The sequence below is a fragment of the Leuciscus leuciscus genome (assembly GCF_965113295.1).
Source record: "Leuciscus leuciscus genome assembly, chromosome: 2".
In the NCBI taxonomy this organism is placed as follows: domain Eukaryota; kingdom Metazoa; phylum Chordata; class Actinopteri; order Cypriniformes; family Leuciscidae; genus Leuciscus; species Leuciscus leuciscus.
This window is the reverse complement of record NC_138726.1, coordinates 27,920,738-27,948,544: the sequence shown is the minus strand read 5'-3', so window position 1 is coordinate 27,948,544 and position 27,807 is coordinate 27,920,738. Positions and strand designations below refer to the sequence as shown.

Below are 27,807 nucleotides of genomic sequence, written 5' to 3'. Positions count from 1 at the left end.
GTGACTGGTCTCAGAAAATGGAGAGGAAATGCACAACTTTGCTCTAAATGGTCTTTGCTCATGCTAATTGGCTTAACAGCCCCATTTTGAATGGATTTTCTTTGTGCTCATACACTGAAAAACAAATACAATTAGGTCATTACCCATTGACTGAAATGGTAAGAACCGCAGTGATGCCAAAAGCTGTTCTCTAGACCACTACAATTGGGCCTTTGGACTTATAGTAATGTTCAGAGCATTGCTTTTGTATTGCATTGCTGAAATTGATTACTGTAAAATGTCACAGCTGTAGTATTATCTGAAGTAGTATAAAGAAAGTTGAGTTGTTTTGAAATTTTGAAATCCACTTCCGTTATTCCATTTAGTGTCAATTTCGGCCCACATTTACAATAGTGGAAACCTTTCAAATCGTTGTTGTATTGTAAGTAAGTATTATCAAAGTATTATTGTCTGCATAGGAGCTCTAATTATTATATAAGGCATACTGCAATACAAAGGCAAAATATACTAACTATACATTTTGTCAAAAAAGTATTTTAAACTATTATAATATCTGTGTTGTGACTGATGGGTTTGGCTCAACTATACTCTGATACTGGAGCAATCAAAATAAATCCAAATAAGATGTAGTTACTGTGTTTTGCCTTTGAAATGCAGCATAGTATCCACAGAAATATACTGTATTATATATACTGTATCATATATACTGTATGTATATATATGAAGAGTTCAGATGCAAAAGCCTCTAAATGCCATTTGAAATTTTCTTATAGAATGATCATTTTTATCAAGCATCTATATTTAAGTTCAGTAATTTCACTTAAATTATAATTAATAGGTCATCTTCATTGCCATTTAAGTGAAATTATTGAATTTAAATATACGAGCTTGATAAAAATGATCATTCTATAAGAAAATTTCAGATGGCATTTAGAGGCTTTTGCATCTGAACTCTTCATATACACACTACTATTCAAACGTTTGGGGTCAGTAGGATTTTAAAAAAATGAAGAAAATTATATATATATTTTTAAGCATGAATTAATCAAAATTACAGTGACATATATGCACACTGAGATTTGAACCTGCCATCATCGAGTCCATCTGTGATTACATGAAGAAACAGAAAAAACTGAGACAGACTTAATCCAGAAGAACTGGACGATCCAAGACAATTAGAAACCTTCCTGCAAAGCTACAGTACAGTGAAAAGTTTTAGGCACTCATGTAAAAGTGAGTGTACAGTGCTGTACAGTTAGAATACTTTCAAAAATAATGTCATAAATAGATTAATTAGATCAATTAACTTCTGTTAACTAAATCAAATCAATATATGGTGTAATGACCCTTTGCGTTTAAAACAGCTTTTGTCCAGGTACATAGTTTTTCAGGTAGCTTTGCAGGAAGGTTTCTTCAAGCATCTTAGAGATGTTGCCGTAGTTCTTCTGTATTTAGTCTGTCTCAGTTTTTTCTGTTTCTTCATGCAATCACAGACTGACTCGATGATGGTGAGATCAGATACTGGCTGTTGTCAGACTCCTTGTGCATACAAAAATCTCACTGGATTGTTATAATTAATAGCAAAAGGAATTTTTGGAAATGTAAACTGATATTTCCTACTGACACAATGCAGCAAAATATATAAATAACTGGCTTAAAACCATTTTTGTGTGTGTGAAAACTAAGAGTTTTAACGTGACTGATTCAATTAGTTTTGAGTTCATGCTAAGTGTAAAAGTCAAAGTTTACTGGGGTTGTGTGTGTTCTTATGTTCACAGGTCTTTATGAGCTTATTCATGACAACACTACTGAATCCAAGAGGACAATAAACATCCTACAACGTATGAACATCTACCAGGAAGTGTTCCTTAGCATTTTGTACAGAATACTTCCCATCCAGGTGTTCAATCACTTCTGTTTTCTTAGTAAGATGTATAGATCGTCTTGGGCTTTTCCAACCTGTGTGTTTGTTTTGCAGACCTACTTGGAGCCAATTTATTTCTACATCTACACAGTGTTCGCTTTGCAGACAGTGTATGTCTTCGCTCTCTTTATCACTAGCTGGTTACTCAGTGACTCATGGCTGGCTGGAGCCCTCAGTGGAGTCTGGTACATTCTGAACAGGTATGTGTGCGCTCAACAAGATTACAATCAATCTTTCATGCACACAAAACTCACCTTTGCAATCTGGTGTGAATAAATGCTTATTGTGATGCAGTGAGTATCTGTATTTAGGTAATTGTGAAACACGATATGTTTCTCTAAAATATGGTTTCAGTCTCTCAAGGACACTTAGGGCTTTAGGATATTTGGATGTTCCCCCTGGAACAATCTCAGTATTTAAGAAGCCTGCTTTGAATGTTCAAAATAATAGAGAAACAGATAGTCCACACCCCAAACTATTGTTTGAGTTGGTATGGAAGCTCAATCAAGAAGAGCAATGTTTTGATCACATCACAATTTTTACACTTTCTAGGAAACTCACGAATGACTTCTCTGCATTTTAAGCTGGAATTGTAGAACATATTGTAGCATTGAAAAAGTACACCTTCAGACTTTGTTTTTCTTGTGCCTGTGTTTTTTCTTTGTGCTTAATTGCATTCTTCATTTGTGTACAGAGTGGACACCACACGCGTGGAGTTTACCATCTCTCTAAGGGAGAACTGGTCAATACCTTTCTTTGCTCTTCAGGTGGCTGCCATAACCTGCTACTTAAGGCCACAGCTAAAACCTATTCACCAGGTAATCGTCTGTCCTCATAAATTTAGATGTCTATTCAGTAACCACTATCAAATGATATCCATTATTGATGGGAAGTCCAATTCTTTTTAGTGAATTTGTTCTTTCGAACAGTTAGTTTCTGGTTCAGAAAAAAAGTATTCAACGGTTCTTTCACATCATCACATAATGACGTTATTTATATGTAACGCTATCATCCCGGCTGGAAAAAAAATACAATCAGACACCCTGCATACACAATTCTTTGTATTAAAATTCATTTACATGTCTTGACTGAACTGTTTTTGCATGTTTTAATAAGATGTTGTTTAATATAACTAGCTGTACTATGCGTTTAATTTTAAAGAAACTTTCATTTCACTCGTTCAATGTGAGCTAGTCCTTGATTCACACATGCTCATAGTATCAGCAGCTAGCTCATTAGTTATCTACAATGCGATCAAGTCCGAGACTGTTCTCAGTTCAATTTACTGGTGACTCGACAACTGTTGCAACCATTGATTGGAACCGATTCTCGAGAACTGCTGTCACAGAGTATCAGCGTTCTGTTGACTGGAGAACTACTGCCTCCGGATCACTGTAATGTGAGATGTATCAAACACTGAAGTGTGTAATTTCTGCATCACTAGCTTCAGCAAACAATTGCTGAACACTCACTCCCATCTCCCATTGGTTGGAAAAACAGAGAAGTAGTGTTGGTATCATTTGAATTTTAGCGATTCCAATTCCAATAGGCCTTTTTCACGTAAGTTAGAACGCACATCCGGTTCAGCGTTTGTTGTGTAAAGCGACTTCCGGTGAAAAAGAGTCAGACGCGCTAACGTTACTCTTCACACAACTTCCCTGAAGAATCTACCGGCAATTACATCAGCGGATGTTTTTTGACTTGTCGAGCTTCTCCGCACTCAAAACAAAACAAATCTTTATTGTAATAGTCATTTTAGATAATTTTAAGACTTTGTTTATCTTAATTTTATTACTGCAGTTGTGCTTATTTGGAGAAATAAAGTATGGTGATATCTTCCTTGAACAGTAGCCTAATTTAATTTGTGTCAACATTAACTAAAATGATATTATGACTTGAAAGTGAAAGGACATAAATGTAAAGGCTTCAATAATAGATTTAATAAAATATGACGGGAAAGTAGCTTCGTAATTTGTTTTCAGAAATGCATAAACATACCTGGAAGAGGAGACTGCATATAGTCATGATCTGCTCCAGCGCTGTTACCTCACTAACTATTTTGTCGTCTTGGGTGTCGTCAGAGTAGGCTACGGTGCCACATTGCTGCCACATATTATTTCCGCTATTGATATAGGCTATATCAATTTTATGTAGCCTACAAAATATGCCTTTATCCACATAAAATTGATATAGCCTAAGCCTTTCATGTCTATCATACATCTACGTTCAAAAAGCTGATATAGCAGCCCCCAATGGACATGTTAAAAGATCAAATTCTGTACACACCTTATTAATAAACCATACTATCCAACAGAAAAGCAGATGAGTCCAGAATATGAACGCAACGCACACGTTAAGCGTTTTCCTCCCATAGAAACCCTTTATTATAAAGAAAAATCTTAACGTGGCTTTATGGGAGGATGGAATTGCAGTGCACAACAAATCCTTTAAATGGTATTCAATGCAAAACAAAAAATGAAAATATATAAGTAGCCTATAAAATAAACAAATAATTGTGGCATTAATTAGCCCACAAACAATATTTATTTTAAAGCCTAAACGAATTTATTTAAAGAAAAACACCAGCTTTCTCTAGTGTTGTGTTTCAGCCGCCCACTGGCACAGCGCTTACTCGCCGTAGAAAATTTATGATTTAATTTGTTAGACACGAAGAGGACTTATCCGTCTGGCATGGCCGCTCGCCCTAACGTTAACCTATAAATGTTCGCTATTATTAAGCACATATCCAGGTGTTTGTGCGGAGTGTGGAGCGCGCACTGCATGACATGGACGCGCCGGTGCCATCACTCGCATTTTCCTATCAACAGTGGAAACAACTTAAAATACTCCATCATTTCTGGTCATACAGAAAATAATAATACATCAGTCACAACTACTTTTATTTGTGTAAACTCACAACAACAAGAAAACGTTGTGCATTTGTAAAATAAAAGAAACAGGACGCGCTTTCATGATCTCTGTGAATTGGAGCGTATCTCAAAAATGAACTGAAAAAACAGCGTATCACTAGCCTCACAGACATGAGAAATATATCTATAAAACTTGAAATGTTCACCAACGAAAAAAATCCAATGGAAAGCCAATACGTACAGTATAGCCTACTATCTGATGATGTAATCCTGTCCGATGAAAGGTGCATCTACTTTACAGCGGAGATGTTTGCAGTCGACACTGATTTAGAAAACACTCGTTTATTAATAAACAATTAAAATGCTTTGTTATTTTTTCAGACAAATTTATTATCATTAGCCTACTTTTGCCGGTGCTTTGCGGCAAGTTTTATGTATGCGGTTGAGCGCGGAATATATAGGCTATACCAAGGATTGAATATAAATGTGCGATTAGTAATTGCTTAAATGAATGACTACTAGTCTAGAAAAAATCTTTAGTCTATGGCAACTCTTATCAGTAGCCTACATTTAATAGTTGACATTAATTAGTAATTAGTATCCAGCTCTTTACATACATTAGTTGAGTTGGCATAGTTAATGAACTAATAAAATAAAGCATTTCAATATAGCATTGCTTATTCCACCACAATTCCAAAGGATTGTTTATAAGGTGACAATCCGTTATACATTTGAAGATTGTAGGCTGTATAGGCTATCTTGAAGATTTTTGTGTCGTCTCTTATAAAGACGAAAATTGACATTTCGTTAATAAAAAATAAGAACACAATGTAAAAAATAAACATTGTTCTGTTAGATGTGTTTTGACTAGGCTACTTGTTTAATTTAACTTGTTTAATACTTATTAATTAATTAGTAAATATTAATTTAATTATATCTCTAGGTATTGAAGATAGCCTATTAACAAAAAATAAATCTTATAGTATATTATATTAAAAAAAATGTGTACTGCCAGTAGCGGCAGTGTAATTAGCGTCGGCTACAAACAAATGTGATACTTATAGGGATCTTAAACGTCGGGACTTCTACGTGTCAAATAGCATGCATCCACTTCTTTGTCAGACAGTCATTGCTTGGAAAAGCATTAACTCAAATATGGTTGTCACTGCTTATTATTTGTGCAATGAGGGATGCTACAGTGACACCTCGATGTTGCTTCAGCCATTGTTGTTTCGACCGGAAGTCGCTTTACACAACAAACGCTGAACCGGATGTGCGTTCTAACTTCCGTGAAAAAGGCCTATATGGGGGAAAAAAAGTAAAACATTTAGATATCAAACATATGTATTCTGTCTTTTTGCAAAGCTTTCTGTTGCAGCTGAATACCAAATACCAAAATTCAGCAGCCTAAAAACAACTAACTAATAAACTAGACTAACTAATATTAATTTTGAACATTATTAAAGACAAGTATACAGTCAGTAATGCAATAAGAACAAACAAACAAATTAGCAATAGCACTAATAAATACAACTGAACAAAATTCAGAAATTGAACTCAAAGGCAAAATAACACTGCATAGTTTTCTTTTTTATAAATATAATAAAGATTAATCCTTATTAAGTTTACAAAAGGTATTCAGTCGAGATCCGTGAGTGATTTTCTTTTTCTTTTGTTGTTTGATTTACATTAATGGCACAGATGGCAGCAGGTTTATTAGGCTGCTGTCACTTTAAGACCTAATGCATGGATCCAATATACTGTTACACATGTTTTCTTTCTCAACTGTTTATGTTCACTTAAGACATAACTGACTGTGTTTTCGAGGATATTTTGACATAATTTTGTGTATTTGTCCATTCAAGTGCAAAAATAAACAAAAGAGAACTCAATTCAGTATTCGTGCACTATATCAAAGGTGGCTTTTTTTGTGCGTGCTCTGGATGTGCCCTGTGCAGATAACAGTGTGCGAGTGCAGTCAAGTTATCTTTCGCATCTTCTTGCGCTTGAATGGTTTAAAATCACATTAAAATGCACACACAGGAATCAATAAGCAGAATCTAAATTAAAATTTCATGACAAGTATCCGATTCCAGAATTGGAATTGATTTTCAATCCCCAACCCTACAGAAAACCCTTCCCCAAATTTACACTGAGACAGTGTGCTGGTTGGGATGTGTTGGTCCTGTCCCAAATGACACATTTCATGTGCACTTGTGGTCTTGCTGACTATTGCATGTGTCCTTTAAGTCCACAAGACCATGGTCAGGGGTTCTTAACTCTGAACCTCAAGGTCCACTTTCCTGTAGAGTTTAGCTCCCACTTTAATCTAACTCACTTGCCTGTACATTTCTAGTAATCCTGAAGACCTTGATTAGCTTGTTCAGTTGTGTTTGATTAGGGTTGGAGCTAAACTCTCCAGGAAAGCTGACCGCTAGGACCTTCTACCTGACAGTCAAAGCAGCATTACATCACAAAAGTGTGGACAGTGAGGAAGACATTGAGGGCTAAGGGTGTCATTTGGGATAGGGCCGTTGTGATCGCACCAGAGCCACAGTTTTTACAATCTTCAGTGTTTTCAGAAATGAACCTACAAATTGCTTACGTTAAGTCATTTCTAAATTAGAAAGAGAACGTTTTTGAAAAATTACAAATGTAAAGTAAATATAATCCAGTCTAATAACTCGTCGGAAAAGACAGGGAAAATAAAAGGCAGTAAGTTGAGATAAATGTTTCTGACTGCTTGCTGCTGTGGAATAGTTTTGTGAAATATGAAATGGAGGTTAGCAATTTCAAGTGTATTTATGATATATTTACTCTGCTGAACACATATTTGTTCTCTCTCAGTATGTTCTCTCAGCACAGACTCTAATTGCTTTCCTGACATATGGTATATCACTGAAAACATTCTCATTGTATGAGCTCTGAAGAAAGAACAAGGTTTTTGTATGTTTGGTTGTCTGGGTGGTTAAAGTTGAACATCATTTTGCATTCATGTACTTTCAACCACAGAGGGTGGTGCTGTGGCTGGTGTTCGTCTCCACCTTCTGCTTCTGTTTGACATGGCAATTCAATCAGTTTGTCCTGCTGGTGCAGGCCCTTATAATCTTTACTTTGGATTGCCTGGACTTCTTCACAGCGGAACAGGTGATGCTCAAACACGCATACTGGAGACCTTCCACCTTTTGGAGTTCATGTGAGGTTGGATATTCATTTCTTTCTCTCTCTCTGCAGGTGGTCTCTCTTTATCTGATGCAGGTGTTGAGTCTGTTATTGGTGTGGCTACTGCAGTTCTGCAATTCTATGATTCTGGGTTCTCTGGTGCTCAGCTTCATTGTGTCTGTTCTCTTCATCAAACACTTCCAGGTCAGTATCCATCTCAGTACATGAATTTTAAAATAAGTGTTGTAAAAAAAGTAGGGGTATAACACCTGTATTTGTGATTGTAAGAACACATCATCACTCCTTTTATCTTGTATTTCCCAGATAACACACACACACACACACACACACACAAAGTATTCAGACCCCCTTAAGTTTTTCACTCTTTGTTATATTGCAGCCATTTGCTAAAATCATTTAAGTTCTTTTTTTTTTCCTCATTGTACACACAGCACCCCATATTGACAGAAAAACACAGAATTGTTGACATTTTTGCACATTTATTAAAAAAGAAAAACTGAAATATCACATGGTCCTAAGTATTCAGACCCTTTGCTCAGTATTTAGTAGAAGCACCCTTTTGATCTAATACAGTCATGAGTCTTTTTGGGAAAGATGCAACAAGTTTTTCACACCTGGATTTGGGTATCCTCTGCCATTCCTCCCTGCAGATCCTCTCCAGTTCTGTCAGGTTGGATGGTAAACGTTGGTGGACAGCCATTTTCAGGTCTCTCCAGAGATGCTCAATTGGGTTTAAGTCAGGGCTCTGGCTGGGCCATTCAAGAACAGTCACGGAGTTGTTGTGAAGCCACTCCTTCGTTATTTTAGCTGTGTGCTTAGGGTCATTGTCTTGTTGGAAGGTGAACCTTCGGCCCAGTCTGAGGTCCAGAGCACTCTGGAGAAGGTTTTCGTCCAGGATATCCCTGTACTTGGCCGCATTCATCTTTCCCTCGATTGCAACCAGTCGTCCTGTCCCTGCAGCTGAAAAACACCCCCAACAGCATGATGCTGCCACCACCATGCTTCACTGTTGAGACTGTATTGGACAGGTGATGAGCAGTGCCTGGTTTTCTCCACACATACCGCTTAGAATTAAGGCCAAAAAGTTCTATCTTGGTCTCATCAGACCAGAGAATCTTATTTATCACCATCTTGGAGTCCTTCAGGTGTGCTTTCATGTGTCTTGCACTGAGGAGAGGCTTCCGTCGGGCCACTCTGCCATAAAGCCCCGACTGGTGGATGGCTGCAGTGATGGTTGACTTACAACAACTTTCTCCCATCTCCCGACTGCATCTCTGGAGCTCAGCCACAGTGATCTTTGGGTTCTTCTTTACCTCTCTCACCAAGGCTCTTCTCCCCCGATAGCTCAGTTTGGCCGGACGGCCAGCTCTAGGAAGGGTTCTGGTCGTCCTAAACGTCTTCCATTTAAGGATTATGGAGGCCACTGTGCTCTTAGGAACCTTAAGTGCAGCAGACATTTTTTTTGTAACCTTGGCCAGATCTGTGCCTTGTAGGGATGGCTGACGCGAAACAGTCGTTCCGAAGCTTTGCGAGATCCCGAAGCGCAGACGTTTCGAAACACTGATCCGAAGTGTGATTCAAAACACCCATGTCACGTGACTATGGCCAAACGAAGCCTCGAAGTGTTTCACTAAGTGTTTCATCAGGTGTGGTCCGCCGAATCAGCGTTTGATTGACACGGTCGGGAACAGACCACACAATCGCACATCTGTATAAAAGTGAAATCAACGCATATTGACCTCGTGGGTTTTTGTGAGAGGAGTTTGATTTTGAGATTTTTGGTGATATAGTGACATTTGATTAGTTGTAGGCTATTTAGGCTTACATTTAAATGTACACAACACATTGACTGATAGGCTAGAGACAGACAGAGTATACATATAGTGACACATTAATAGATACATAGATATAAATATATATAGACAGCTAGATTAATAGATAGATAGATACATATATAGATAGATTATAGATACATAAATACATAGATAGATTATAGATAGATACATATATATACATAGATAGATTATATCTAGATACATATCTAGACACATAGATAGATTCATATATATAGCTAGGCCTACATAGATAGATAAAATGGAGGCTCCCCAGAAGAGATGCCGTACATCTGTGGTGTGGGAGCATTTCCGTTTAGAAACACCAAATAAAGTGAGATGTGTGTATTGTGATCGGCAGCTAGCCTACTGCAACAATACATCATCCATGATGCGCCATTTGAGGAGAATTTGAAATTTGCGTATTTGCCCAGAACTCATGATCCACAAACTTACTGGAAAGAGAGAGCAGTAATCTTTCCTCATTTGTATGTCCTAGCTAAAAAATATATTTGCATGCCAGCAACAAGTGTCCCTTGTGAGAGGATTTTTTCAAAGGCTGGAGAAATTATCTGTAAAAAAAGAAGTAGGCTAAGTCCATCCACAGCAGAGAAATTAATATTTTTTAATAAAAATCTCTAAAAAAGTGAGACATTGTGGCTTGATTTCTTTTATTAATATTCATTTTCCAGGACCAAAATAACATTATGCACAGTGAGGAGCCTATAGGTTACAAGCTTCACATATTAGAAAAATACAATAATAAAAAAAAACTTTTTTTTTAATGGCTCGTCAAGGTTGTTTCAGATCAACACCTACAAGTGACCACTAGGTGTCACCGTTGAGACGGGTGTCGGATTGATTCGAAGCCTCGAAACAATATGGCCCATTTGGTTCAACTGTTTCATTGCTTCACGAAGCCTCGATCTGCCCACCACTAGTGCCTTGCCACAATTCTGTCTATGAGCTCTTCAGGCAGTTCCTTTGACCTCATGCTTCTCATTTGCTCTGACATGCACTGTGAGCTGTAAGGTCTTATATAGACAGGTGTGTGGCTTTCCTAATCAAGTCCAATCAGTATAATCAAACACAGCTGGACTCAAATGAAGGTGTAGAACCATCTCAAGGATGATCAGAAGAAATGGACAGCACCTGAGTTAAATAACACCTGAGTGTCACAGCAAAGGGTCTGAATACTTAGGACCATGTGATATTTCAGTTTTTCTTTTTTAATAAATGTGCAAAAATGTCAACAATTCTGTGTTTTTCTGTCAATATGGGGTGCTGTGTGCACAATAATGAGAAGAAAAAAAAGAACTTAAATGATTTTAGCAAATGGCTGCAATATAACAAAGAGTGAAACATTTAAGGGGGTCTGAATACTTTCCGTACCCACTGTATATATTAATATCATGTATCTGTTCTATTCAATATGTAGAAGGAGATTTTTAATGTGCTTATCTGTAATTTTGTCACTAAAATATTCTGGCAGATGTTAGACCGACATTAAGCAAATGTCCTTGCAACATTTATGGTTTAGAATGCACTGTATATGTTAATCTGCTCCTTAAAGATGTTAATCAGATGTTTGTACACAAATATGATCAAAGTGAACACAATGCTTTCCAGATGATCTCGGTGATGAACTGTACATGTGCTTACTGGGATGTGAGCTCTAGTATTGTGTTCTGAATTACAAAACAGAATTTAAATAAAGGAAACCCTATTTGGGCAGATAAGTTTTAACAATTTAAAAATATCATTTTTTTTATTGAACTAGGTAAAAGATTTTTTTGTATTTCTTATTGTTTTTTTAACTGACACTTGTTACCCATTTAAAAGAGATTGTTACCCATTATGATTTCGACTTTTAAGCGGTGGAATAGAAAAATGACAGTTCTAGTATACAGTATGCACAAAATGTATGTATGTGCAAAAAAGAATTACAGGCTGACTAATGTATTTTATCCTAATAATCCCATATGCTACATGATTACATTACAGGTCAAACACCTTAGATGGAAACAATATCTAAATACAGCAGGCAAAATAGGGCTTTATACTAAAACAATGTTTACTTGAAACAATTTATAGCTTTTGTTTTTCTGTATGAACCTTATCTGTGTTTCCTAAGATCCACTTCTGTTGTGATTGAAAATAGAGGCTAAGAATATTGTTGTTGTTTATTTATTAATACCTGCTGTGTACGTGTATGGCTTTCAGACGGGGTTAAAGACGGGCAGCTTTGTTATACGAGTAGGAAAACTGGCTCTTCACACACTCCTAGTCCTCACATTAACTTTCACCATCAATTATTCAGCCAAGGTGAGCTATGAATCGTGTTCTACATCGTCCACCCCGTCATTAATGATACAGTACAGCTTCTCTACCTGCTCCTCCTGAGACAAAGCTTTACGTTCACTCTCACTGTCTTTCTTCATATCTCATTCTCATAAAAACCCACATCCCCAATCTCATGAGACACTCACATGAATGACTTCATCCTTCACTCTCTCCAATTTTAATTGACAGAAAATACTCCAACTGAAATCGGATGAGCACATCTTTAAATTCATAAAGGCCAAGTTTGGCTTCGGGGCAACGAGGTAAGTCTTTGGTCATCTCTTGTGGTGCTACATCTATGCCTTTATCATCAGTCAAATGCCATATCGTGGTGTCTTATTCAGAAGTGAGATCTACTCAGAGACGAGAGCGAGCCATTAATCCGCTGTGATTAAATGCGTTCAGCTCTGGTGAAAAAATAACATCTGGAACATAATATAATCTGCTCATCCACTAGATATTTATCACGCCATTTCAGTTGATCAGATGAATTGCTGCTCCCAATAATCTGTATAATACAAATGCAGCCCGCACTCCCTCCCTGCCTCTTTCTTTCAGAGACTTTGATGCCAGTCTCTATCTGTGCGAAGAGGCATTTGGCTTGTTGCCATTGGATACATTTGAGCGGTTGGCTGGCACTGTGCTGCTCTATCCATATCTGTGCACCCTCAGTGTGCTGTTCATCTTGCTGCTGCTGGTGGCACTCTCTAATCTCAGGTAAAACTACTGCCTCGCTTTCTCTCTGCAGGAAACGCTCATGTGCACTACTGCAATGTGTGCTACGCATTAATGAGACGTGTTTCTGGGAATTTAAATATTCTCATAATGTTCACTTTTCTAATTAGAGCACAGAAATAGGCTGAAAAATGACCAATAGAGCAGTTGTTATGGTTTCATAAACACCTTGTGCACAGGTCATAATGCTAATTTCTAATTATAGTTATTAGTCTTTATTAGATGTGCTACATAATAATTGGACTCTAGATGTTTTTTCATTTTTTTTTTCATTAGGGCTTTTAAATGCATGTTATTATGTTTAGTTCAAAGCTTATTTGCTGTTGCTTTAAGGGCTGCTTGGCCCTCTTTTTTGTTATCATTTCTTATCAGAATCACAGGAGCCCACAAACACCCAGAGGCTTTGCACCACACACACACACACACACACACACACACACACACACACACACACACACACACACACACACACACACACACACACACACACACACACACACACACACACACACACACACACACACACACACACACACACACACACACACACACACACACACACACACACACACACTGTTTTCATGATTTGTGGGGACTTTCCGTAGACATAATGCAACTGTATATTCTATCCCCTTACACTAACCCTACCCTTCACAGAAAACTTTCTGCATTTTTACATTTTCAAAAAACATCACTTAGTATGATTTATAAGCTGTTTTCCTCATGGGGGGACCCAAAAAAAACCCATTTTGTAGGGTTTACCAGGACACACACACACACACACACACACTAATTAGATAGGCTATTAACCCTTCTGTACATTAAGAAACACACACACACACACACACACACACACACACACACACACACACACACACACACACACACACACACACACACACACACACACACACACACACACACACACACACACACACACACACTCAGAATAATGTGACTGATCTTAACTGCCTTTAGGGTTTAATGCATGGTTGTATTATTTCCGTTTTCCCCATCTTGTTTAATTCCTTATTCTTCATTCCAGCACAAATGGGTCAGGCCAAGCGAGCAGGGAGAACGAGGACAGGACCTTTAGGATGCGGCCGGACGTCGCTTACAATCTCTTGCACACCGTCTTCTTTGGCTTGCTCGCCTTTTCCACTATGAGGTAAACAACTTGGTATTTTTTTTTTTAAGTTTTGTTGCTTTCATAGCACGTATCTCTTTCCCTCAATGCAAATATTTTCCTTCTGTATTTTCCTCACTCCGCCGTCTGTAATTTCATTCCCTGCTGCTGTCGCTATGGTGCATCTCAATTTCACCCTCTTCTCCGCTACCACTTTAATTCCCTGTCCCCTGCACCGCTTCTGCTTTGTGATCTTATTCATCTTATTAGTCTGTTTGATAGTTCATTCGGAATTTTAATGATGAATGAATTATGGTTAAACATTGCGATATCGTTTCATAAAGTTTAGTTTGGTGTCAGAGTAGTAATAGAGTTGAAAATGAATGCTATTTCAGTCTTTCGTGTTTGCAATGTGTTGTCTGAGCTTTATGATAAAATAGAAAGCACCAATAGATTTCTATCTTTGCTGCTGGCAGAATGAAATATTTGTGGACTGGCCATATGTGTGCATTCACTGCCTTTGGGGTCTGTGGAAAGGAGGTGTGGACGTTGTATCTGAGAGTCCTCCACTGCAACACTAAAACCACGGTGAGATACTGAGATCTGACGCAGTTAAAAAATAACCTTTTTGTAACAATGTAAATGTCTTTAGACAAATCAAATGCATCTGTGCTGAATGGAAGTAATGCTTTCTTTAAAAAAAAAGAAATCGTATTAACCCTAAATGGAAATGGTACTTGTGTTGTTTACTTGTTCACACACACATGCACTGTAGAGGAGAATGGTATGAGCTGTAACACTTCTTTACTTAAGTGTCCTTTAAAAAAGTAGATATGAGACAGAACAACTAATATCCACAGGACATATATTCTGTAGAAATATGACTGTCCGATGAAAAACAATGTTGTTGAGTGAAACTTGCCTCTCATTAGGGGTATGTTGTGTCATGTCTCTCAAGAACAGAGAGAGAGATAGAGATAGAGACAGAGAGAGAGAGAGAGAGAGAGAGAGACCTACCTAATGCACAATCCAATTCCAAGTCTTATTTTGCTGCATATGACTATTATTCTTAAACTAATTTGTATAAAATGGTCAGGAAAAGGTTTAAACTTTCATATTATTTAGATGTAGTGCAGCAATTTTCAGCATTTTATAATAGTGTTTCTTGTTTTGGCCGTAAAGCTCACTACTGACTTAGTGTTTTACCCCAAAGCATTTGACACACTTTGCCCCACTGCTGCCATTTTGGAAAAAAATGCTTCTTTTAATAATTCATGGCTAGTCTTTAGCTGACAAATTACATTGTTTTATATAGGTAATTTACTAACATATTTATATGAAAATAAATGTATTTTACATTTTATACATGTTCATAATTTACATGACATGGCATGCTAAACCATTTTAGCATAAAATACTGCTCACTAACTGCCTTAAGGGGGTAATACAGTTTGCCCAGTCTACCCCCTCTCCCCTATATTCAATACAAGCAATAGCAAAATACACGGTCTGTAATATAATCCATTGCATGTTTATAGAAGCCCACAAACCAAAGATACACTATGCATGTATAATTGGGAAGCTATAATGCTCAATGCTATAAACTGATATTGAGTTTCAGTGAGGCATGATGTTCTTTCTTCTGCATAAATATTCCCATGTTCACACAACTGAAAATTGAATTTCCCCACTAGGTGGCAATGTAGTTACAGCCCTCGAGCCTAAACAATTACATCCTGTTTCTTCCTATTTATGTAGATATTGATCCATTTATGTTATTAACCTGTTTCCACAGATGAGACTGATCAGGTACTCTGTTCCAATTGTAATTCTGGCGTTTCTTTATTACAAGGTAAGACATTTTCAACTATGCTGTCATGTATCTATTTGCATAAATTGCTAAGCTGCCTGGGTGGCTGTACACCATAAATAGTAAACACAAATGGAATTCGCATCCCACGGTGTGTGTTGTTTAGGAGAGTTTGGATTCTGCCATGCTTTTTTCTCCATCTGTTAACACAACATTGGGAATAAGTAATCAGATATGAATTGTGCGAATTTGTGTATATGGATGTTTGTTCATTGTGCTGTTTTGTTGATCATTGATTATTGTGAGTCATTCCCATTACAGCAGTCTCACACTTTCACTCCATCTCAATCGAGCTGTCTTTCTGTTGACAGTTCTGGCCCAGAATGATGGAGGAGATTTCTGAACTGAGAGAGTTTTATGACCCAGACACTGTGGAGCTAATGGAGTGGATCAGGTAAAACAGCAGTAATCTTCCTCTTACACGCTACAAGCAAACACTCGCAGACAGCCATCGAACCTGGGGTCTGAAACCTTAAGCCTGGAACACACCAAGCCGACGGTCAGCCGTCGGGCAGTTTTTGTGCGTCGGCCGACTAAGTTTTCTCTGTGTGTTCTGAAAGTGTCGGTGAAAGAGGGAACTCTGATTGGCTGTTCGGCTTAGTGAACGAGTCAATGCACGAGAATAATAGCAAAACAGCGAGCAAAGAAGTCAAAACGGTACAAATAGAAGGCGGTTCTAATGTTACGTCATCTTACCTGAGTGTTCCTTGGCGATTATTTCAATATTAACACAAGCGGAGTGGAATAAAGAAAGTGTTTAGCAGGATTGATATTCAAAACGTTAAGCACGTACTGCTCTGTTTATGGTTTGTGTATCTGCAGCCTGCAGGGTCGGTTTCCCTTTTTGAATGACGAATATAGATGAATATATCTTCAGAAATAGACAGCTGTCTCATTTACACACAGGCCCAGAACACGCATTCTAGCTGACAGTCGGCTGTAGTTCTCTCGGTGTGTTCAAGTGCAGCTTTTTTCGCAGGCGACGCGAGGCGACAACACGGTCGTCTTTCATCAGCATTAGATCGTTGGTGTCGGCTTGGTGTGTTCCAGGCTTTAGACCACCCTCATGAGCCACCATTGGCATAGTGAGGGGTATTCAATCACTGGCACGGATAAGAGCGAGAGATTAATATTATAAGTTTTCAATTTATTTATTTGTTTATATTAGAAGTGCTGAAGTCTCTCTCATCTGCATGCCAAATTTCTTCTGCAGTAATCTTTCCTCATCATCACACAATCTGTGTTTATTTAGCTTTATGCTGTATGCTATGCGCTGTATTAGCTTTATGGGATGGAGCTTGTTCTGTTTTTTGTTTTTTACACGTAGAATAATTATTCAAATAACTGAGATGTTTCTGCAAGCAGCTTTTTATAATAACTGCTACACGCACATGTCTGTCATGCGTGGTCCTTAATGTTTCTTGCACAAAACAACCTCACTTTAAGAAAAAAATTATTTTACACCACAAGTTAACGCCACATGACACATAACCCAAAGACAACGACAAACATGACAACACCATGCACATAATTTGGTAAGCGGTAAGAAACTAAAACAATGAGTCAGTGATTTGCATAATTTATTCATGATGCCATGCATGCTGGGAAACAGAATCTAGCGTTCTGCACCTGAGAAATCACAGTATATTGTATTTCGTAGGGGGTTAAAAAGGAAAAGTGGAACTTCACATCCATAAAAATGCTGATTTCTGGATCAAACTATTATACAATGTCTTTCCACTCCACTCTATTTCACTCCATTACGAATTGTGAAGGTCATAAATAAAAAGCTGCAGTGAACGCTCTATTCATTCTATAAGATTTGCAGCAGTAAGGCAGCATGTACCTGTGTTTGGAACTGGGCCGGTTTAAAATGGACGTCATGAATTAGACATTAGCTGCTGGAGAGACTCCAGCGGTTGGCAACAGAGGGTTTCATCAATGACACCATGCTGACTGCAAGTAGTGGGTGAAAAAAAAACACTTGCTCATAGTCAAGTTTATATGTGTGAGAAAGAGTGAGACATTTGATCTGCAGTGACACAGGTGATCTCTCCCTGAAGAAAATGCGATTTGTGTCAGGGATTAGTGGGTGAGTTCCCTTGGCTGACGCTGTGGCATTAAGCCGCTTCTACACACAAATTAACCATCAGATGAAAGAGTTAAGCGGGATCACTTCACACTTCTGTCTGTGCTTGGCTTGCCAAAGTCTGCACTGTTTTATATGCAGATTACCAGAGATCATCTTCTGCCTAGAAGGGAGGGTGAGCATGAAAAGCGTATCGAGGAGAGTGGCAGTATCAGACTCCTTTAACCGTGATTGGAACTTACTGCACAATAAACCACATACTGTGGCACAATGTGAAGAGGGAGGGCGAACAACTACAACTGTGAAAGTATCGCTGTCAAGCTATCTTTTGATTTATCTTGAGCTAAAAGCAACACACTAGACACTACGGATGATTTTATAGTGAGTGGTTAAAAGTTCCTATTTCTTCGCTTTTATGCATGAGATTTCCCTTTTTATTAGACAGCTGTGTAGTGTAGAGTGACAGGTGCTGTGCTTCAAAACCTAGTGAGCTGCCTTACTGTTTACTGCCTACATAGGCAGCATCCTCAGGAGTGTCTGATTTGGAATGCTGTACATAGGCAGAGACTCTGTGTTATTATAACACTCCTTACGTGAAGCACAAAGAAGACTTGACTCCAAAAAGGTTTAAAATAGCATGAGAAAGCTATTCGTCAGCATTCGCATTCATCTCAATGGCTAGAAGTATGCCATTTGAAAACTACTATCTTTGCTCTTGGCATGATCTTAAGAATTATGAGTATTGTATGCAAATTGGACATGTACTATCACTTAACAACCTCAGAGCTCATGGTACATCTGTCTTGAGGATTTATATGCTATCATTGTCTCTGTGGAGAAAATAAATGGGATATTTAGTCTAGATCCTGATTGTTGTGCTCTACCCCAGCTTTAGCTTGTTGTTAAAAGAATAGTTCACCCCAAAATTAAAATATTCCCATAATTTACTCTGCCTCAAGCCATTCTAGGTGTATATGTCTTTCTTCTTTCAGCAGAACACAATCTGAGTTATATTAAATAACATCCTGCCTCATCCCAGCTTTGTAATGGCATTGAATAGTGCCTGAGTTTTTCAAGCTCCAAAAAAAGCCACCGTCTATCATTAAAGTAATCCACACGACTCCAATGGGTTAATTAATGCCTTCCGAAGTGAAGCGATGGGTTTTTGTAAGAAAAATATCCATATTTAAAACATTACAATCTTTGTCTTCTGGCAACGGCCGTACACACATTCACGAGAGAATCGAGTTCCAGTGGAAGGGTGACCTCTGACCCAACGTAGGACATAGCACCTCTTCTCTTATATCGAAATCTTCCAATGTTTTTCTTTAAAGCTACTCGTTTTAGATGTCTAATTCATGACCGGCATTTTGTTTTGCTCTATCCTCTTTCGTGTTCGTCATTTCTCACCTAAACTTACGATATGCCTATGTCCTACATCATGTTGGGTCAGAGGTCACCCTTCCACCAGAACTTGACTCTCTCGTGAACGTGTGTATGGCCGTTGCCGGAAATCAGTGATTTTTTTTTTTTTTTTTTTGGAGCTTCAAAGACTAGGGCAATATTAAGTCAGTGCAAAGCTGGAAAGATCCCAGTTTAATAATGCAATATTCTGAAATAGCAGGATATATAACACTCATTTAAATTACATTTAAATTGTAATTAGATTTTAAAAAATGATTTGCGTTGATGCTGAATGAATTTTAAGTGTTTCTGTAATCAACAGTCTCTTACTTCATCTTCGCCATGAAATGGAAATTGTGTTTTTAGTTTTTTTCATTCAAAAAGCCACTTCATTCGGATATACATCACAATAGGGAAGAATAGACTATGTAGGGCTGGACTTGACTTTGTCCATCTGGAATTGATTGGTTTGTTGGATTGTTGTCGTTTGCTAATTGCTGTGATCCCATGTGAGTGACGGTTTTCTGTATTTCACTTGTTGTTGAAATCAAATAATTCAGTCTGAACACAGAAACATGAAAAAGCTGACCATTGTCAACCAAAAAAGGAACAATAGATGGCTCTACCATCTGTGCATTGTACATACTGCTAAGCCCAAAGTCAGTTCACTCTGTGGCCATATTTACAACGCCTGTGGGCTATTTCAGACATGCATGACCGACTCCTATCTACTTGAATGGGGAAATATACGGTGGCCGAGAGAGCTCAATGCGCTGCAACTGAAGAAAACACATGCAAATTAAGAAAACCTCTTCATCAGTTTCACAACACATGTGTGCTCCAAATACTCACAACACAACCAAATACAGAAACGCGCTGCAAATAGCACACACCACAATGGAAATGTTTCCAGGGGACCCCAATTAAGTGACGAACCCGGCTGGGACGTGCTTACAGCTCAAATTGTATTTTATTTTATTTTATTTTATTTTATTTTATTTTATTTTATTTTATTTTATTTTATTTTATTTTATTTTACTTATTAGTTTTTGTGCAAAACATACAGAGATGACATGTTTATGATAAGTGATGCTCCGATTGATCGGCCGCCGATCATGATCCGATCAAAAAAGCCGATCACGTGACGTAAATAACTTGCGCAACTTTTCCGCATTCGCGGCAACACAACAGCAGAGCAGAGCTTGCTTAACAGTGGCAAAATGAGTTCTCCTATGACGCCAATTCAATGGCAATTATAAACGAGCGCACAGGCACAACTGATGCTGGCGCTCGCGGTAAATGACATTCGCGAGAGGATAACAGATCTACGCGCGAGGAAACGGGAACTCGCGAGCTCATTCAAACCCTGCGCGGGCGCATGACATCTCTGCCCTCGCGCGGGCGCATGATCATTCCCCACACTCTCGCGCTTGATCTCCTCTCGCCTGCTGATTTTGCTCGCTCAAACACTTTTATTTTTGGCAGTCGAGGGGCGGGACTTACTGTTTTAATAACCTCAAATGTCATTGTCATTATTTTATTTTTTGGATCTGATGTAGTTAGTTCCTCAACTACATCCATTGTAGTCTGCCTGACCCCTCTTTGTTTTGAAAAATTATACTGTGCCTTATTTGGAAAAGGTGGCCTACAGTAGCCTTATGTTATCTTGTTTTCTAACTACAATTAAATAAATATTGGTGGTTCTTCAAGATTTTCTTGACTCTAGCATATTTCCATTCTGTGATCGGCAGTGATCGGCAATCGGCAGATCATGATTTTGGTGATCGGTAATCGGTGATCGGCCCCAAAAATGCTGATCGGAGCATCACTATTTATGACATACAACTTTGAACATATTGTTAACATTTTGTATATTGTATACAATGTCATCAGAATACTAATGAGAAAAGAACAATGAGCTGAAAACTAAAATAAATATATAAATAAATAAATGAGGGAAAAATGTTAATCTATACATCAGTTACATTGTACAAATGTTGTCATGTTATGTTTAAATAAGTTTCATAAGAAATGTTAGGTAATACATGGTCCAAGGATTGAGATGGAAAGTTTTAAAGTTGAGACACTCACACACAGATAGCCTATATAACGCTTATTTATTTAAAAAATTTTTTTTTTTATAAAATGTATATTTATTTGCAACAGTTATGTTAACAGCAATAATACGATATTTCTTGTAATGACAGCTATTCAGCTGATGGATGCCATGCTGCGTTGTCATGGGAACATCCCAGGTGAAAATAATGAGAAAATGATGTTGTCTTTCGTTGCTCCCTTCAGCAAGTGCGTTCCAAACAGCTACATAATGGCACACAAGTGCCCTGCTCACTCCAAAGTCCCCACTTCAAGGGCTCTGTTGTCTGCACTTAGAAGGGATTAGGGCATAGGGATAATCACAAGCAAATAAGCATGTCCCAGCCGGGTTCGTCACTTATTGGGGTCACCTGGAAACGTTTCCGTTGTGGTCTGTACTATTTACAGCGCGTTGCTGTATTTGGTTGTGTTGTGAACTTTTGCAGCGCTTTTCTGTATTTGGTTGTGTTGTGAATATTTGGAGCACACATGTGTTGTGAAACTGATGAAGATGTTTTCTTAATTTGTGGGTGTTTTTCTATTTGCATGTGTTTTCTTCAGTTGAGCTCTCTCAGCCACCGTAGAAATACAAAAATATCAACTTATTGCCAAACAAGATCAGTAATAAAACATCTGTCCTATAAATGCTTAAATAGCATTAAAAACCTTTATTATTCACGTCTATTCACATGCTGACGGCGCTGATCCACTTGTCCGTGCGACACTTCTGTCGCGCCGCGCTCCACTATATTCCTATGGGTGACGTCAAGCGACTTTGTCGCGCCCGCAAAGCATTCCGGGAAGGCGGCGCTTCATTTGAAAAAATGCTGCGCGTCAAAAAGCTGGCCGATGCCCATCTTTATGCAAATGAATTCCGTCAGACGCGACGCGTCTATCCAATAGAAGTAGAGCATATGGAGACGGAGGGAAGTCTCTCGCAGGTCCTCTGTTCTGATACGCTACATTTCCCGCTGGGTCAAAACCACGCCCATAGCGGTAAACCCCCATCAACGTACCAATGTGGGGAGGCGTCGCGACACCACGCGACAGTCGTGTCGGACAAGTGGATCAGCGCCGTGAGTCTTAAGTGCGCGTCTCAGGACACTGACTCTTTTGCATAGACGGCGGGACTTATTTCACCATATTGCACATATTGCACTTTCCCCCATAATATGAGTGCACTATCTTGGTATACTGAATACCATCTTTGGAGCAAACACATGTGGTTGACACATATTTACTTTACAGACTATATTTATCTTTATTCACTGCCCGAATAACTTCTGAATTTATAACCAATACAAATTTATTTGTACTCTTTCAAACTAGAGTTCCTGGTTTATTCACCTCACACAAGCACTAGTCAGGGGTGTTTATTGTTGTCTATTTTTATCTCCAGTAGTTTGTTGCTGTTCTTCCAAATATGCAAGATCCTTGCGTGAGCTGAGCGTACAGTACCCAAGTACACTTTAGGCTGACGGAAGTATTTGGAAAAAGTTTAGTCTTTTTGTTTCTGATTTGAAAAAAGGGGTCCCATTAAAAAGGGTTTGGGAACCACCGGGATAGTACCAGGCACAAACCACCCATGCAGATGCCATCATGATCTGTAACTAACCCTAACCCTAACCCTAACTTTGCAGGGACGGTGTCATGTGTATGTGTCTTCTCTTCATGAGTGATCAGTGGCCTTTCAGTCGAATCGCATCTGTCCCGTAGATGCAAGCGCGTCCTTTGTCACAGTTCTGAGATTCTGTCATCACAGTCAGCCTTATCATTGTGAACGTCTCCCTGCCATGTAATTAATTTTTCCCTCTTTTGTTTTGTAGTTTTCTACTGTGCACCCTTTTGTTATAGCCCCCATAAAGGAGTTATTTCTGAATGTTGCCTTGTTTTAAAATAATGAAGATAAATTAGACTTTTGTTTTCTCTGAAGGAAAAACTTTCTCAGCCCCTCCGAGCACAAGTAATTTGTGTTCCCCATCTGAACAAAGACACATTTTCCTCCCACTGTTTTCTCTGGTTTTTATTTTTCTTTTCTTCGTGTTTTCGACATCTTCGCTCTCACTTCCACTCTAATTGTCACTCTAGCCACTTTCCATTCTAATTTGATCAAATTAGTGGCTTTTGCTGCTGCTGTAGATGTCTCGATGGAGATGTTGTTGGAGGTGTCTCGTTGGAGATATTTCACAAACTCAGCTCTAATAGCTGTGCTTGCAAATGCTCGCCTTGTTTGAACTCCAGTAGAATTTCGCTAATTCACAAACACCCCAATATATGCTCTCCTTACACAAATGAAAGGTTAGCTGACACCATTTCACACTTGCCATTTTTCTTGTTTTACAACTGAGAACTTTTAAGTTTGTGTTCCATATAAATTGCTGCTTTTTTCCAGTTGTTGTGGAATATAACAGGAAGTCTCGGACTCATGATTGCCTGAATTATTGCTCTTTTAAAAACATTTCTGTGACTTAGTTACAAATTGGTTTACTGGTCCCAAATGGCTTGGTTACGTGACTTCTAAAATCTATAGAGTGAAATTTCATTTTACTCAAGTTCATTCCCTTTGCGTGCAGATCAATCATTGACAATTTAAGTTGTTTTCGACCGATCAATCAGTCTATCATTCTGTGAACCCTTCTCAGTCGGATGTTCCCTTAGGCCTGCCTCCTTCTCCTTCTCTCCTTCTGCCTCTCTCTCTCTCTCTCTCTCTCTCTCTCTCCTTCTGTCTCTCTCTCTCTCTCTCTCTCTCTCTCTCTTTCTTTCTTTTTTTATTTAGCCCCTTTCACACAGAGATTCCGGAAAATACACGGTTTGATTTCGGTTCATTCACACTGCCAGTGATATTCCGGAATCAGTGAGAGCGTTCACCTAGCCTGGCTAGCGTCAGACCTCTTTCTCTTTGAGACGTGGTCTGGGAACCACATGTTCATTTTCTCGTATTTGAGGCGTGGTTTACGAATGCCCAGAGCTGTTTATTGGGCGCTACAAATGTCTATCAAATGCGCCTGTACGTAGCTCATAGCCAATCGTTTCAATTATACCAGATGACGTATGTAGAGCGACAGATATTCAACGAAGAAGACGACGATGGGTCAGAGATTTATGTGTACACCAGAGTCCTGCACGGGTCCGATTTTGTAAATCCGCACCCGCCCGTACCCGCAGTGCTTAAAACCGCACCCGACCCGAAATTTCCGACAGCAGCACTAATTAAAATCTGCACCCGACCCGCTTAAAATAGAACCGACACCCGACCCGCACCTGAAATAAAATCAGTTTAGACTATCACATTATAGACACACTTACAAAAATGTTTATTGCCAGGTTATACAGAAGTTATTACACGACAATAAACACAAGGACAACTTCAGCCGAAGCTGTCAAAAGGCCGATACATGAAGAACATGGCTAACGTTACCACAAAACTGAGTAGCCTAACATTTTACCAATCGAACAGTCGCGGCTACAACACTATATGCCACGCAATTTCATCTAGCCTACATCTGACCATTTTGGGTTCAAACACGCCCTGCACACCACACATACTTAACAGTGTTAAATATGAAAAATACCGTTCGATAGAACTGCTTTGTTACCACAGTTTCTGCGTGCTTCCTCAGGGATGAAGTTCCACATTTGCGGCTATCCAACACGAAAATGTTTGCAGCAAAGCCTTTCACAAAATTTTCTTCAGATAACTCCAAATTTCTTCTTGATTTTTTATGACGTATTGTCGACAACTTTACAATCTCCACTAGCTATTCTTTTCTTCAACTCCTCAGCATCCATCTCGACGACTGCAAGCAGATCACGCCTGCGGTTATGATGCATTTTTTAAAATGAAAGTAGCCTAGGTAACGTTATAGATCCTGGGAGGGCGTGGCGCGTCGGCACAAATAAACTGATGTGGATTTTAAATTATTTTATCAACTTGAAATACAGGCATATTTTTGTAGATGTGTTCCTAAAAATATGCATATATTTTTACGTCTGTCATGTTGGATCCATAGATATAAACAAACTGCTTCGGTGTGTCGCATAGATGTCATCATCGTCTTGCTGCTCCCTCCCCGTTCTGTGATTGGTTCCCTAGCTGAGGCGAAAATCTGGTCCATGGAATCCATGCTGACTAGCAGCGTGAATAAAATCGCGCTGCGCTCAAGGCAGCATGTGGAAACCCAGGCTAGCGTTCACCCACATCCCGTAAAGATCCCATAAAGACACGTGACGTCAGGATGTGTTGTAGAAAGGCCAGTATAATCTTCTGCTACCGCTCTTTCCATTGTAGTCGTGCACTTGGTGGATTTTTTTACGCAGCGTCTTAAGTTTACTAATGATCTGTGCTTTCGATCTCAAGAAACCACGCTCAAGCATTTTTTTGCTGATTCGTTCGTACACTAACGCATCACGTACCATTCCACAAAGCTGGCGAACGATCTCAGCTTTAACGCGGATAGTAAGGAGCTCCCTGTTCTCTGCTTCATTCTAGTTTGCAGAAATTTTTTCGTTCTTTCTTTGTTGATGATGAACACAACCTTTCTTCTAAGAGCAACGAAATACCCCATACGGCATTGGTCCTGGCTTTTGTTCACACAGGGCGTGTTCCGGGACTGATCCTGGCAATGTTACTAGGTCCCATCCCGGCATCAATTCCGGCATCAATCCCGGGACGTGTTTCTGTTCACACATAAGGCACTCTAGCAATTTTAAGGCAATTTCCCGGGATCAACACGCTGTGTGAAAGGGGCTTTTGAAACACAGAATTAAGGTCCACACAACTTGAGAGCACTCATACCCCTTTTCCACCAAGGCAGTTTTAGTGCTGGTTCAGAGCCAGAGCCAGAGCCTAGTTTCAAATCAGTTCTTTGTCTTTCGACACCCAAAGCACCAGCTCTGAACCAGGAAAAGTGGTTCGCAAGTAGCACCAAAACATTGCTGGTCTAGAATTAAGAACCGCTTGCGTCAGGGGCGTGGGGCGGGGATTACCGTTGTAACACTCCACTAGAATATTTTGTGGAGTTTACACTATTTGAAGGGAACAATTGTCCCGTTTCAGAAAGTAACAGTATGGAGGATAAATAACAAAATATCACCACAAATAGTTGAGCAGAAAACCCAAGTGTATTATACAAAACAAACAATTAACAATTTCACAGCGTTTCAATATTGTGTGCGCGTGTGTGTGTGATAAAAAGGTGAGCAGTCTCATGACAGTTTCTGACTGTTAAAGTCCTCCAGGAAAGTAATCCAGCAATTCAAGATACAGATGTACTCCTCAATGGAACGGCAACACGCACTCAAAACAGCCAGCAAAACAGGTAATCCCTGATCGATCGGTCCCTTGTTTTTTATGAATGAGACTTCCTGAGAGCAGCCGAAACCATCGTGGATGTAGGCCAAGGCAGATATGGCCTGAAAATGGAGAGAGGTTTTTACTATCCTTTCTTAACTTCTCTGATTAACCCTGGGCTGTCTACCACAACGGTTGGTGAAAATATAGTCTCTACTACGCCTTACCTCCAACCTGGGAACTACCACTCACTTCTCCGAACTCTGAGGTTGATCCAGGCTGGGACTCTGACAATCAAAAGGAGTTACAGAAGCTGATTGCTACCTGGCCTTGTATCACCTCCAATATCCTGGGTAAAACATCTGTGGAACAACATGAGATCATTCTATCTGATGAAATGCCGATTAAATCCAGGGCATTCAGGGCCTCACCCTTCAAGAAAAAGATCACTGATGAACAGGTAGACCAAATGCTAAAAGACTGCATAATTGAGCCCTCCTTCTCTCTATGGTCATCACCTGTAGTCCTAGTCCCCAAACCTGACAGTTCCTACAGGTTCTTCGTGGATTATAGGAGGCTTAACAGCAAGACCATCCAGGGCGCTTATCCAATGCTGCTTATTCATGACATCTTGGAATCCATGGATGGCGCCACCTGGTTCCGCACATTAGATTTGCAGTCAGGATACTGGCAGGTGGATAATGGAGGAAGGGAGTAAAGATAAAACAGCATTCATCACCAATCAGGGGCTATTCCAATTCCACTCCATGCTGTATGGGCTCAGGAATGCCGCAGCCACCTTCCAGAGGCTTATGGAGAATGTACTAGCAGAATTAAGAGGAAAATTCTGTTTTGTATACATAGATGATATTATCATCTATTCACGATCATTAGATGAACACAACATCTGAACACTATAATGCAGAGACTCAACCAGGCATCTCTTACCCTTAACATGAAGAAGTGTAATTTCTTTAAAAGACAGTTAAAGTTCCTTGGTCACATTGTCTTGGTAAAAGGTGTGGAGGTTGACCCCGAAAAAAATCA

General features: G+C 39.1%; 1 protein-coding gene across 5 annotated transcripts in view; it reads left to right on the top strand.

Moving 5' to 3' along the window:
* dpy19l3 (dpy-19 like C-mannosyltransferase 3) overlaps positions 1 to 27,807 on the top strand; it is a 57,354-nt gene that overhangs the window by 8,381 nt on the left and 21,166 nt on the right. For all 5 annotated transcript variants that reach the window (XM_082161864.1, XM_082161866.1, XM_082161865.1 and 2 more), the window contains 12 exons: positions 1,779 to 1,900; positions 1,979 to 2,124; positions 2,619 to 2,742; positions 7,807 to 7,941; positions 8,029 to 8,160; positions 12,033 to 12,134; positions 12,342 to 12,415; positions 12,711 to 12,869; positions 13,933 to 14,055; positions 14,490 to 14,601; positions 15,809 to 15,865; positions 16,195 to 16,277. In XM_082161864.1, the coding sequence (XP_082017990.1) occupies positions 1,779 to 1,900; positions 1,979 to 2,124; positions 2,619 to 2,742; positions 7,807 to 7,941; positions 8,029 to 8,160; positions 12,033 to 12,134; positions 12,342 to 12,415; positions 12,711 to 12,869; positions 13,933 to 14,055; positions 14,490 to 14,601; positions 15,809 to 15,865; positions 16,195 to 16,277 (1,369 nt within the window). The remainder of the gene's footprint in view (positions 1 to 1,778; positions 1,901 to 1,978; positions 2,125 to 2,618; positions 2,743 to 7,806; positions 7,942 to 8,028; positions 8,161 to 12,032; positions 12,135 to 12,341; positions 12,416 to 12,710; positions 12,870 to 13,932; positions 14,056 to 14,489; positions 14,602 to 15,808; positions 15,866 to 16,194; positions 16,278 to 27,807) is intronic.